The 12,522-nt window shown below is 43.1% G+C and overlaps 3 protein-coding genes across 3 annotated transcripts; 1 reads left to right on the top strand and 2 right to left on the bottom strand.

Moving 5' to 3' along the window:
* Positions 1–567: 567 nt before the first annotated feature.
* Positions 568–4,275, bottom strand: EAE97_000300 (uncharacterized protein; the record flags this gene model as incomplete). The annotated part of the gene is made up of 3 exons (XM_038870810.1): positions 568–1,705; positions 1,759–4,135; positions 4,201–4,275. 3 exons carry the CDS (start codon positions 4,273–4,275, stop codon positions 678–680), a joined length of 3,480 nt encoding a protein of 1,159 aa, XP_038738171.1. The 3' UTR covers positions 568–677.
* A 322-nt stretch (positions 4,276–4,597) lies between these two features.
* EAE97_000299 (uncharacterized protein) lies at positions 4,598–6,489 on the top strand (the record flags this gene model as incomplete). The annotated part of the gene is made up of 4 exons (XM_038870809.1): positions 4,598–4,723; positions 4,776–4,875; positions 4,967–5,681; positions 5,744–6,489. The coding sequence occupies 4 exons, from the start codon at positions 4,598–4,600 to the stop codon at positions 5,757–5,759; spliced, it is 957 nt and encodes a 318-aa protein (XP_038738170.1). The 3' UTR covers positions 5,760–6,489.
* Positions 6,490–6,628: 139 nt separating this feature from the next.
* On the bottom strand, positions 6,629–10,975 carry EAE97_000298 (uncharacterized protein). The gene is made up of 4 exons (XM_038870808.1): positions 9,108–10,975; positions 8,915–9,052; positions 8,174–8,862; positions 6,629–8,120 (listed from the first exon to the last, which is right to left on the bottom strand). Exons 1-4 carry the CDS (start codon positions 9,731–9,733, stop codon positions 7,561–7,563), a joined length of 2,013 nt encoding a protein of 670 aa, XP_038738169.1. The 5' UTR covers positions 9,734–10,975; the 3' UTR covers positions 6,629–7,560.
* Positions 10,976–12,522: the final 1,547 nt, after the last annotated feature.

Below are 12,522 nucleotides of genomic sequence, written 5' to 3'. Positions count from 1 at the left end.
TTCAAGGTATATTCTCTGAACATTGAGCTAATGTATATGACTTAGTTGACCATTAGCTATAGTGGAAGTGAGCTCGTTATGTATTGTGCAATTCTGACGTTCATTTGCTTGAAGCCTGCCAGGGAGGAGCAGGATATTATTTCGACCTGAAACAACCCAAATCAACAATTAGAATTACTTTGGCATCTGTAATTATTTCAAAATTTAAAAGATCATAATGTATCAAAACTTTAATTGATGAAGTCCCGTCCTAACTATAAGACATCTTAACTTAAAAATGAAAGTGTGTGTCTACTACCACTGCCTTGGCCTCATTTCCATCGAGAAGAGGGTGTAATTTGACATCATTTCTTTTTCATTGGACAAATTGGTGAATCGAAAATTGCGTGGATTTTGCACATGAATGAGCGAAAAAGTATTAATGATCGAGCACTTACCCAATTAATTAGAAATCATGACATTATATGAGCAAATATCCGAATGTAAGAGTGAGAACGAAATTGAAGTATACACTCCTGGCAATAATCAGAAACGTCATTCTGAAGATGGCCATTCATTACAGTAACTCATAACCCTAAAGTATCTACTCTCAAATCATGATTCCCAATGCTATACCGAAATTTTCAACGCCATGGTATCAGTCATCCACACAAAACAATTCATACAACTAAGCCCGCTCATTCATCGTCACTACTATCCATAATAAAGCCCGCCCTGACCCTCGGTCTTCTTGGATTTGCCACTGGTACAATATTTTCTTCATCCTCATCTATCTCCATCGCATCTTTCGCCAAATGCTCGTCGTCCTCATCATCGCTCAACACTTTACGCCTCTTTGGCTGTGCTGATCTATGTGGACTTGAAATCGGTGTATCCGTATTTTCTGCTTCTTCCTCTTCGGATTCTGGATCATCTGCACCTACACCAACCTCTTCATCACTATCCAGCGAGATAGCACTGCTTGCTCTCTTTTTGTTCGATTTCATAGGCACATCTTCATCACTACCTCCATCTTCCCCATTCAACGCACCTGCTATCCTTTTCTTTCCATTTTCCCTTTGCTGACCGACTCCCAACAACTCCTTCATGATAGTTATCTTATTCTGCTGCCTGAGTCTCTCCTCTGCTTCAAAGAAGATTCGATCATCTTCTTCATCATCGTCACTATCATGAACATAGAGTTCACTCTTAATTTTGCTGTTTTTCTCTAACTCTCTCGCTCTTCTAGCTGCTGCGCGAGTGTCAATTTGCTCATCTGTTAGCCCGCGACTTTCTTGCTCTTCACTCCCATCTTTTCTGCGTCTTCTTCGACTTTTCTTTAGAGCGTTCAAAGCATCAGATTTCTTCATTGCTGTAGGTCCACCAGGCTCGAAGAGCAGCTCCTCCTCATCTTCATCGTTATCAATGCCGTCATCTGAATCATCATCGAATGCAGAGCGTTTTCTGTGCATCCCAGCAGATACTCTTCTTATTTGATCAAGCGCTCCTTTACCGTCGTCAAAGGTTGGCGGGGCAAACTCGAATTTTTTGATCAAATCTAGGGCTTCTTTGATCTGATCCGCTGACTTTTTCGATGGAAAATACCAGGAGGCATCGGGGTCGTCAGCAGCTCCAATACTTGTGAGACCGACAAGCTTTACCAATAGGCGCAGATAGCCGTTCTTGAACATGGCCGATTTTCGATTGTCATTGTCTGGTTTGAGAACTTTGTTTGTGTTAGTGATATAGACAAGCAAATAATTTAATCATGATACATACGGATAGAAGGCGCCTTTGGAGGTTCGACCTCCGTGGCAGGTGTCTCTTCACTCTCTATGAGTGAATCTTTCTCAACGGATTGCAAAGCCTGATTGGCCGCTTCCCAACTTCTCCTTTCATCCTCTGCAGATGATAATTGCGACTTGACCCATTCGATGTGGTCAGCTTCATTTCTATCAAGCAAAGCGCCAACAGCAACACCAATTTGATCCTCCCACTCTAATCCACCCTTGACTTCTAGCTCAGCAGCTGCTTTAGGTTTTGTGGATATCGTCTGTTTTTCATAGCCATACTCCAAGAAATGCGCGGTGCTATTGGTTTTAGAAAAGAGCATTTCCACCACAAGCTCCGGCCGTTCTTGGATTTTCCTCGTGCATTTCTTCAAGAGTTGCTTCACCATTTCGTCCCATTCTTTGTAAGAGGGGGATTGAGGATCTAAGCCTCCTGGACCTTTGATCATAGTATAAAATAAATGAATGATATCCACTCTAAACAACATAACACTCATATCCTGCTTGAAGGCAACCCGATAGAAGAATCTATGGGCTCGCTTCAATTGTGCTGGTTTCAGATCAAGATAATACTTCGTGAAAGAAACAAATGTGTCGATACATCCTTGAGACAAAAATCTAGCAGCGAAACGCTTGTAATCAAACTTCCGCTCCGAGGATTCTTTTTGTGCTCGTGCCTCATCTTCACCATCAGATTCATCAACTATATTGTCGTCGCCTATGTCTTCTCCTGCATCTTTCGCAGCCTTCTTCTTTCTCCGCGTACGTCTCCTGGATCTTACTTGCATGTCAACATTCTGCTTCGAGTACTGTTCCAGGATACGCATATAATTATGTGTGAGCTCTGTACAAGAATCAAGATAACCAAATCCCTGGTCTTTATATGTTCTGGTTATCATGGCTACTCGCTCGTGAGTTGTATCTTCGTAGAATATACGTGCCAAAATGTTTTCCGCAATTTCCTGATCGGCCTCAAGCGGCGAATCTGCCATCTCTTGAACGGTGAGAAGAATTTGAGTGAAGCATTTCATAGCAGCACTTAAATCATACCAGTTTTTGTTTTCAAAATTGAGATCCATTGCCCTATTGAGTGTGATGAACATTTCTTGGTTGAGCACACTTGCAACAAGGGCAAAACTATCCACATCTTCTGGCCCTTTACTTTTGGAAGGCTTCTTGTTCTTTCTTCTCACTCTCTCCGCCTCAAGAAACCACGAAATCAAGTAGAAGAATTGGCGTTGATGATATTCGAGAACTCTTTCAGCTTCTCTGTCAATGGCTTTTCGAAGGTGTGTGAAAAGGGGGTTAAATCCAGAATCGAGAAATTCCTCAACGAACGCCCGTAGATTTTTCGTCGCTGATGCATTGAGAGGAACTGGATTATCAAAGGCTAGCGGTCCACTTTCTCCCTTGACCGCTCTCCTAGGTGGCTTGAATTTCTTAGTGCTGTCCATTTTGTCAAGTCCTCCTCTGCCCGTTCTTAGCGCGGCCTGACCAGAGATCGTTGTCATTTTCGCACCATCCCGTTGCATCCAGGCCATAGTCCCGAATCGATTATGCCTCGTGGGAGCATTTGTTTGATAACTTCGAAGCATTGCTTGTTCTTTCTTCCGTAATCTGACCAGTTCGTCTGTCTTACTATTATCCATGGCCTTCTCGCTGAAGAATAACTTCTCAACATCCACCCCTTTAACTAAATGGAAGATAATGTCCATGACTACAACATCCTGGGTATTGAATTCTGCCCCCATCATTGAAGAAACCATCAAAAGAAGATGAAATATGTCTTGGTAGTCGAAAGCATCAATTGTTGCAGATCGTGAAATTTCCGTTTCATCACCTTCATATTGACCATTTGGTGGAGGTGCAATCATTGCGGTGTTCCTTAGAAAGTATAAGATCAATTTGATAATACCATCATCTCTTGTACTTCGATCCCCAATATCCACTGCCATGGCAGGCAGTGCGCATCTGACCGCAGTATGTAATATTCTTGCTCCATCGAACCCAAGTATCGACCTCTTATAACCCACTTGCGCAATCTCTAAATATGGGACATGTCGGTGGTGATTGACTGTCATTTCCTTATTCTTCTCCAATGGCCAAGTTAATGGTACCAGCAATTCCATACATGCCAGCGCTATCTTCGACTTCAATCGATCGTCCGTAGCATTCTCGGGCCATGCTGCAAGGATTTGTAGAAGATCCCCTCCTACTAAATTGGATTCTGCGAGACATCTTGCAACGTCTAATCGATTCGCTTTCTCGTCATAGAGCTTTAACCATTTTTTGAGATCTCGTAAACATGCCAATGCATCGTCTCCTAGAACATACCGTCCCTCTTCATCTGCTCCGCTTCCTCCCAACTATCAATGGTTAGAATTAGTTTTGATTCTTGAATCTATTTGACAATATAATGAATATAACTTACAGCTGTAACTAAACTATTCACATAAGCTCTAACTTCAGGATCTACAACATCCCTTTTACCACCAGAGAACTCCATATTTGGTTGTGTAGTAAAGGGTGGTGATCATGAATTCCTAGGCATAATAATTTAATGTGATATATTGACTTTGATCAATTCAAACCAAAAACCACTGTACACGCTCCTACCAAAATCGCGATCGCGACGCGCACCCTTGTCAAAGCCACATGCAACAGCGGAACTTTACCGGCCCGCCTCGGTAACCTTAATAAATCCTGGGGAAACAACCGATGATAACCTTCTCTCTCTACTTTCAAGCTTCATTGTCATTTGTCAATACAACATCAGGATATTCGATTGTTTTCTTTTTCTAAAATTGTTCCTAAGATTGTTGCCCAACATGATATCTCCAATTGTAAGAAGAGGGGTTTTGCAGAGTTCAAAACATGCGAGATCATTCAGTTCAAGCCGAATGCTTTCGGCGCAAGAGGTCAAAAGTCTTGGTGTTATCGGCGCTGGCCAAATGGTACATTACCCTTCGTTGTACTTTTTGATGAACAATTTCTCACAAGGAATAGGGACTGGGAATCGCATTGGTAGCAGCACAAAGAGCTGGTGTTCCAGTCACTCTCGTCGATACAAATCAAGCCTCTCTTGATAAGGGTCTCGCATTTGCTGGTATGCTTTCTAAGCTTCTCTTTCCTTCTTCGCAGAATCTTCCTTACAACTTCATTTCAAGAGTATTCAACTGACTCTCATCTGAATTCAGATAAACTCCTGGCCAAAGATGTAACCAAGCAGCGCATAACTCAAGAACAATCTGACAGCATCCGCTCCTTACTCATCCCAACCACAAAGATGGATGATCTTTCCTCGGCAGACTTTGTAATTGAAGCTGTGCCTGAAATTCCCTCTTTGAAATTCTCAATATTCAGCTCTCTGGCCCAAATCTGCCCTCCCCATGCGATCTTGGCTACAAACACATCTTCCATATCCATTACACGGATTGCCGCATCGACGACTAAAGATCCCAAAGACACCAGCGCTTCATCTCGAGTGGTTTCAACACATTTCATGAATCCAGTTCCTATTCAGAAGGGTGTAGAGATTATCACTGGATTACAGACAAGCCAAGATACGTTGGATACAGCCATTGAATTCTGCAAAAGAATGGGCAAAATCCCATCCACTTCAGCAGATTCCCCAGGATTTTTGGCAAACCGGATTTTGATGCCTTATATCAATGAAGCCATCATTTGCTTGGAGACTGGTGTTGGTAAAAGAGATGACATCGATGCGATAATGAAGAATGGAACCAATGTTCCCATGGGACCATTGCAATTGGCGGACTTCATTGGTATTGATACCTGCTTGGCGATTATGAAAGTATTATATGAGGAGACAGGAGATAGCAAGTATAGACCTAGTGTACTACTGGGCAAAATGGTAGATGCGGGGTGGCTAGGAAAGAAAAGTGGAAAGGGGTGAGTTTTTCTTGTTCCTCTAAATTCTGTGAATGTACAGTGTACTGATATTCTGATGACAGGTTTTATGATTATTAAGTGAGAAATAATATTAACGACTATGTATAAATCAACGTACCATGAACTTGGAGCTTTATGATCAAGTGAATAAGATTCTGGGCATCTTCATTATTATCGTCACCACTTCTACAGATGGCAGTGAAGTTAATTGATGGGGTTTCGTGCCTCTTCACTAAATCTACATGAGGACTTTGCCTTCCTTAGCACGTAATGCTCATACTTGGTGGAACCTTTTGTAATATTCGAATAATTGTGAGATTTTCAATCCAAATGGACGCAAAACATATCATGACGTTCTATCCGGTTTCTCATATCCGTTCTATCTGAATGTAGGTAAGACTCATATACTCCTGAGTCGGATTTTCGCTTATATTCACCCCGGACGCCAATGCCATATTTACTCAAACAAAAAAGTTCTCTAGCCAACTTTAGCCACCAGACAATCTGCCGTAGTCCGTTTGTCACATTTCTGCTCGGGGTCCAAGGCGTATAAACCTTCCTGTAATTCATGCTTATTATAGGTCTGTTGAGGCCTGAAGTTGTACGAAGATGCACAGTTGACCTTCTGTTGAGATTCATTTTCGGTCTGGGCATTCACTCAATCTTGTAGTATCTCAGCCAATCCCCGTCCGGTATGTTCTATGTTGATTCTCTTGTTGCATATCTGCTTCAGGGCTTGAAGCCTATAGCTCAAAACCTGTAGGGTCTAAGAATTAGCTTGAAAATCCCATGCGTAGAGTCGGGAAATGGGCTGGGGATTGCATATTGTATATACCTAGTATGCCTCAATAGACTATAAGAGCAAAGTCCTTGGATCAAGTCATATTGTATCACATCAGATTGGAGATCACATATCACATTTCACAGCAGACAAGAAAAGACAAAGTTGTTCAACTTCCACACAATGATATTGCCACTCCACGATTCAGATATCTAAAAGTGATTTTTCCCGCTCTTCGGCGTATCCTTTTCCTTTCCCTCAGAAGCTTTCCAACCGCCCATCCGCTCTCAATCCCTTATCCAGCTCCAAGCACCAAGCCCAATCAATTCTCAGTTATTCCCCTCACTCAGTGAAAATCCCTAATATCAAACCAATCCCCTTGGGTTAAAAAAAAAACAAGAAAAAAAAAACAAGAAACATAAACAAGAAGTTCAAATCCAAGATCCAGCTAACCCCTAAGAAGCTCCAAACGAAAAATTGCATACCATTAATACACAGAGAAGAAGCGAATATCTCAAAAAGAAAAGAAGAAGAAAGACTTTGCTTTGTAGTTATCCCCAATCCCATATTCCTAACCCTATGAAAACACTCCTGAAGAAAGATGGCCAGAAGAATGGATAAATGTGGAAGAAAAAATTTGATATAAAAACAATGCCGGATAGTATCTCCTAGAAAATACAAAGAAGGGGTAAAGATAGAAGCTGTAGATCGAAGGTCGAAAGGTAGAAATGATGTCGAATTCCTGTCCGTCCCAGCGTTGGGAGAAACTTCAAAGGTGTAAGAAGTATGTATAGAAAGTGTATGTAAATATATGTATGTATGAGTATCTGTATGATCCATACGCATATAGCAAGAAAGCTGTAATGAATTTGAAAGTTGGTCTGAGGTTGGACTTGGGAGATGATGGAGGGATTTTGGTGGTGTCATGGTAAGGTGGAGTGAGGTGGTTTTTCATATTCTTGTGAGAGAAGTATGAATTCTATGCTCTGCTCTTTTTTCAAATTGCAATGCCTGTAAACGAATCGTGGTCTCTGAAAGCAAAAACTTTTGTATGCACACAAATATCGAAGATTGAAAATGAGCGTTAAACGAATTTCTTCAAGACATATGAGAAGGGGCGTAAGTTCCAGGCATAGTAAAACTTCTTTTGCGGTTATCTTTTGCTTGGAATTCGTTGGGTCGAAGATACGATGAACCATCGCTGTTATTTCTTTGTGGTTGGTGTTCAGGTTGTGTATGGCCTTGAGCATGCTGCTGTTCTTGACCTTGGGAGCTGAATCCTCGCTCACTTTGTGGAGCTCTTGATGCGTTGTACGCGTTTGCAAAATCTTGCGGTGGAGCCATTGGTGCACTTAATTGTGGATGGTTCACGTCGCTTGGAGTTCGAGGGAGAGAGAACTCCATTGGAGCTGTTAAAGGTGCGCTGGCAAAGCCTGCGGAGTATGAGGGTGTGAATGGGCGGGAAGTAGGAGGCAGATGTGATGGACCTTGGTGGGGAAGAGGTCGATATTGATTGCGTAGGTCAAGACCTTGGGGGAAAGCACCGCCAGTGGATGCTCGCAAGCGGGACATGGCAGCTGGCGAAGATTGTTGCAAAGATGATGGAGGATGCGATGGCGAATAGCTCATATGTTGTGGTGAGTTTTGGATGTTGGAACCTATCAAAATGGTTAGTTTTTTATCTAATTTTGTTTGCAAGGATGGAACGAACTTGGGTAAGAGTTTGACTCAAATTGGTGCGCATTGACCGCGTTGTTCTGCTCAGGCTGGTACATTGATTGTTGACGTCCAGTCGATTGAGGACTTGGTTGTCCAGTTGGATAATTGGCGTAATCTAAAGTTTCACCTTTCCAAGACATACTGGATCTCAGTGGCGACTGAAGTGACTCTGATCGCGATCTTGACATTGTCTCTCGAAGCTGTAATGGTTGTAATGGTCGGCCGCCGTGATGTCTTTGCTGGGAGTGGGAAACGGCTTGATAACCCGGAGGTGGTCGATCAAATGGATTTGAGCTCCTTGGCCCTGAGCTCATTGGGCTCGAAAGATGGCTGGAGAAGTATCGATCAGAGGAATTAATAGACAATGGCGAGAGGCCATCAGGTGTTCCAATGGAACTCCCCGGAGTATATCCAACATGTCCATATCCAGGGCTCATGCCTGCTGGCGACATGTGGTCATCTTGTTCATGTCGGCGCATGGTGTCTACCATCAAAGGTCGTATCATATGATCCGCGTAATTTGGCACAAAATCGACAGGCGATTGCATTGGTGTTCCAATGCCGTGTACAGCTCCGTAAGGAGAATGTAGAGCCTGTACGTTGTCGAAGTCATCTGGTACCGCTCTCATCTTCATCATTCGCTCTCGGTCATCCGCAGTAAGTCTCTTGATCTTTGCACGTCTGCTTCCGTTAGTCCATATTCTTCGCTCAGACTGGGTTGAATTTTGCATACCGGTTCTGAAACCATACCTGCACTTGTCTTGGACTAAGGCCTGGAATTTCTCGTGACAAGCGCTCGCGATGAGCAGCATCTGGGTGAGCTTGTTTTGCGAATTCACTCATAAGAAATCGAGTTTGTTGATGAGTGAGACTGTACTAGTTAGTTCTCCATGTCACAACACATACGTAAACCAAAATAAACATACCGAAATCGTTTCATCTTCCTGCGTTCGGCTCTGCGTTCTGCCGCCGTCTGCGGCGTTGATGAAGTTCCATCTTCAGTATCTAACATATCGTCGTCGTCATCAATATCGTCATCGTCTTCTTCCTTGGGACTCAAGAGAGCTGACGCGTCTTCGTTCATGAGTGCTCCTGCTCCTTGCTGTGGTGCGCTTGACGCAGATGATGTTGAGTTCGGTGCGATCGGCCCAAGTGAAAGAGGTGCTGATTCTGTCGAAACCATAGATTCATCCCGAGCTCTGTTGACAGAAGGCTGACCGCAATCTCCCGGTGCGGAGTCCGGTCTCTCTATGGTAGGAGTTGGCGGACCTTCCGGTCTTATTGGGCCAAGTGTATGTCGATGCTCTAAGGTTGGTCTGGTAGCGGGTTGTTGTTGACTGTTGTTTGTGTTGGAGCCTGCAGAGTGCTCGTAGTTTTGTTGGACCATGCCATTCTCTCCAGAGAGTTGATACGAAGAGTACTGTTCTCGCCAGTCCGGCTGCGGCGGTAAAGCCTCAAAGTTCGCCATCCGTGGAGACGCGAAGTTAGCAGACCCAAGTTTATTAGAGGACCAAGTGTTCCGTCCTGTTTCGCATTGCCGTGTAACAAGCATTGAGAGTATCTGTGATTTGACCGTTGAAGATGGTCTGGAAGTTGCTTTTTGGGTTCTTCAAGAGCCCGTGATTCGAGAAAGGAATATGTGTGTTTTGTTGTCGCAGTGGTAAGTAGCCGTGGAATGAACGAGTGTGAAGGCCGCTATAGACAATGGCTGATCACTGACCAGAAAAGAACATAAGGCCTATCGAAGGCAAGTAATTGTTGAGTCTAGTTTATGATCTAGTCCTGCTTGCTGGATGATGATTTTGGAGAAGTCGGAAGAGTGTATAAAGCTTGTTCCTGTAGCTATTGATCGGTGGATAGATTAATCTTAAGGGTCTTAATCAAGATCTGCCAAATAAGGTTGATTGATGAATGGACCAGTCCCGGGAATATAAATGAAAGGGTTTGAATGTTCTGGACAAGCCGAACGCGTATACCTTCCAGAGATTTTACTACTTGACGAGTTGGTATTCAACAGCGCTGCCGTGTAGAAAAGAAGATGAAGCGACCTGGTTCAAGGATAGATTGGGCTCAATGAACGGATGTGGCGAGTGTCCTGCGTCGTCCAAATGAAATATAAATTACTTCTTGTTTTAATGACGTGCTAAGTCCGTATTAAGAAGTAACAGGAATGAAGTTGAAGGGGGGTCGTTGTCTTTCTTTCCACGTTCGATCGACAAACGTCGGGTAATATACTCTAAGATTGAAGGCCTTTGATATATAAGTTCCTTGGTTACGATCACCACAACAAGGAGACTGGACCCGACAAGCGCCCTATTACCCCTGCCTCTCACAATTCACAGGAAGTCCCTGTCGTTGCAGCAGAATGCCGCTGAAGTAAATTGTACCGATGACAAGAGTCTAGTATGCAAGTGGAGCGGAGTAGTGTCAAAAAAAACCCACCTCGACTTGATACAAGGCTTGCACGGTTGCGTCTAGGATTTTGCTTGGGAGGACCGGACTTGGGACGAGATTTTAAGGACAGTTGCACAAGCTAGAGTGGATAAAGAATGAAGTTTGGAAGGGAATGTTTTTAATGCACGAGGACTTTCAAAGTCAGCCACAAATTTGAACAAAAGATTGAGAACAACAACAACTGAAGCGATTCAATGAAATGAGTTTGTGTAAGAAGCCCACTGTGGCTCTTAAGAGGATTGACAAATGGAAATGAAGCTGCAGCGAAATGCTGGATAGCACTCTATCGAGAACTGTGCAGAACGTTGGATAAGATGAATGTGTGACTGGAGTGTAGGGATTTGGTGCCGGCGCAATCATCCGATACTCAGATGAAGCATCCAAAATTCTGAATGGACCAACAGGAGTTGGTTAAAATGACAGCAGGGCTCCGCAGAAATGGTGAGTTGTATCGATCTCAGCTAAGCCTATTGTGGGAGAGCTTGAGAGAACAACGGATATGACAGGGAACCAGCGGAGAGATCGAGGCTGGGTCTTTTTTGCGTGGATCATTGGTCTTCATTTTGCATGAAAGGGTTGGAGGGATCATTGAATCTGTGGGTCAACTTGCAACCGTTGTCGCTAATAGATACCACCCAATGAAGATCTGTGAAGACATGGGGGGCCGGACTCGTTATGCGAGTTGTGACTTTAACAACGTGACGACCCTGCCGCTTATGAACAATTAACGCAAATAAGAGTGTTCGTAAAGAAAAAAAAGAAAAAAGTCAAATACAAAACAGGAAGCACCTCGATAATGCATATTTTGCATATCTAGGTTCGCAAACCTCAGATTAGAAGAATAGCCTCAAATACTAGGTCGTTTTAACCCCCGTACTATTCTAAATAGGTAGTTGACAAGAACGGGATACTGTAAGAGGATGGATAAATCAATCTTCTCGGTACTTTTGAGATCATCGTCAAACCATGAAGTCTTATGCGTATGTTTCCACAAGAAGGCTGAGCAAAATCTGCTACAAAAATCCATAGAGGGTTTAGTCAAGCGAAGGTTGTTTTGACATGTTTGCATTGTGTTTGGTAGGTAGGAAAGTTCCGGACAGGAGCGAATGTACAGTGTTTTGCGTACACCGTAAAGTTGGGGTGTGTAATCGCAAAGAACAATCAATGCATTATTGTTCATTTCATAATTCTGATGAACTAGGGCCTGCCGTTGAGTTTTGGTGATGGGTAAAAACTGGAGCATTACCCCTTGTGCTAAGAGGAAACTACGTGATAAGAAACCTACTAAAAAAAACTACTACAGCTACTAACAATGGTACTAATCATGAAATTGGAAGATTTTTGAACGGTAAAGAATGCTTACGTCTAAGCCTAGGTGAATCATAGAACAGCGGGCTAGAAAAGCTAGAAGTCTGTCAAAATTGTTCGAATTTTCGAACATTGGCGGGTGTGCGGGTAAGGTTGTTCGGGCTGGACTACCTAGTAGACTTTTTGTGATTTTGGTAGGGGTTATGGTAGGTCTGTTCAGCGAAACAGTGAAAAGAGAGTTTCAAGATGACTGGGTTCAGATTCATGTATTCCATGCCATGCCGGTTATTGCCAATTTTCCAGGTCCCAAAGGAAATGATGTTTTAATATCGAGACGTGTGAGGGTATCCAAGTTTGGTTCAAATACGAAGAGTACTCGAGGTCGATGCTTGCAGTCACCATGAGATGGTTCGACTTGAAAAGTCAGCAGGCTACATCCCCTTCTTTTTCCAACGATATGGCTCGATTGTGGATAGGAGGATATAAAAATGAGGTGGACACACAATTAACATTTTTTCGTCAATCTCAACAATCAAACAAGGTTGCATCTAGATGGAATTATTTTGACATCTTCTATAA

Source organism: Botrytis byssoidea (genome assembly GCF_014898295.1).
Source record: "Botrytis byssoidea strain MUCL 94 chromosome Unknown BBYS_001, whole genome shotgun sequence".
Taxonomy (NCBI): Eukaryota; Fungi; Ascomycota; class Leotiomycetes; order Helotiales; family Sclerotiniaceae; genus Botrytis; species Botrytis byssoidea.
This window is presented reverse-complemented; position numbering and strand designations above follow the sequence as displayed.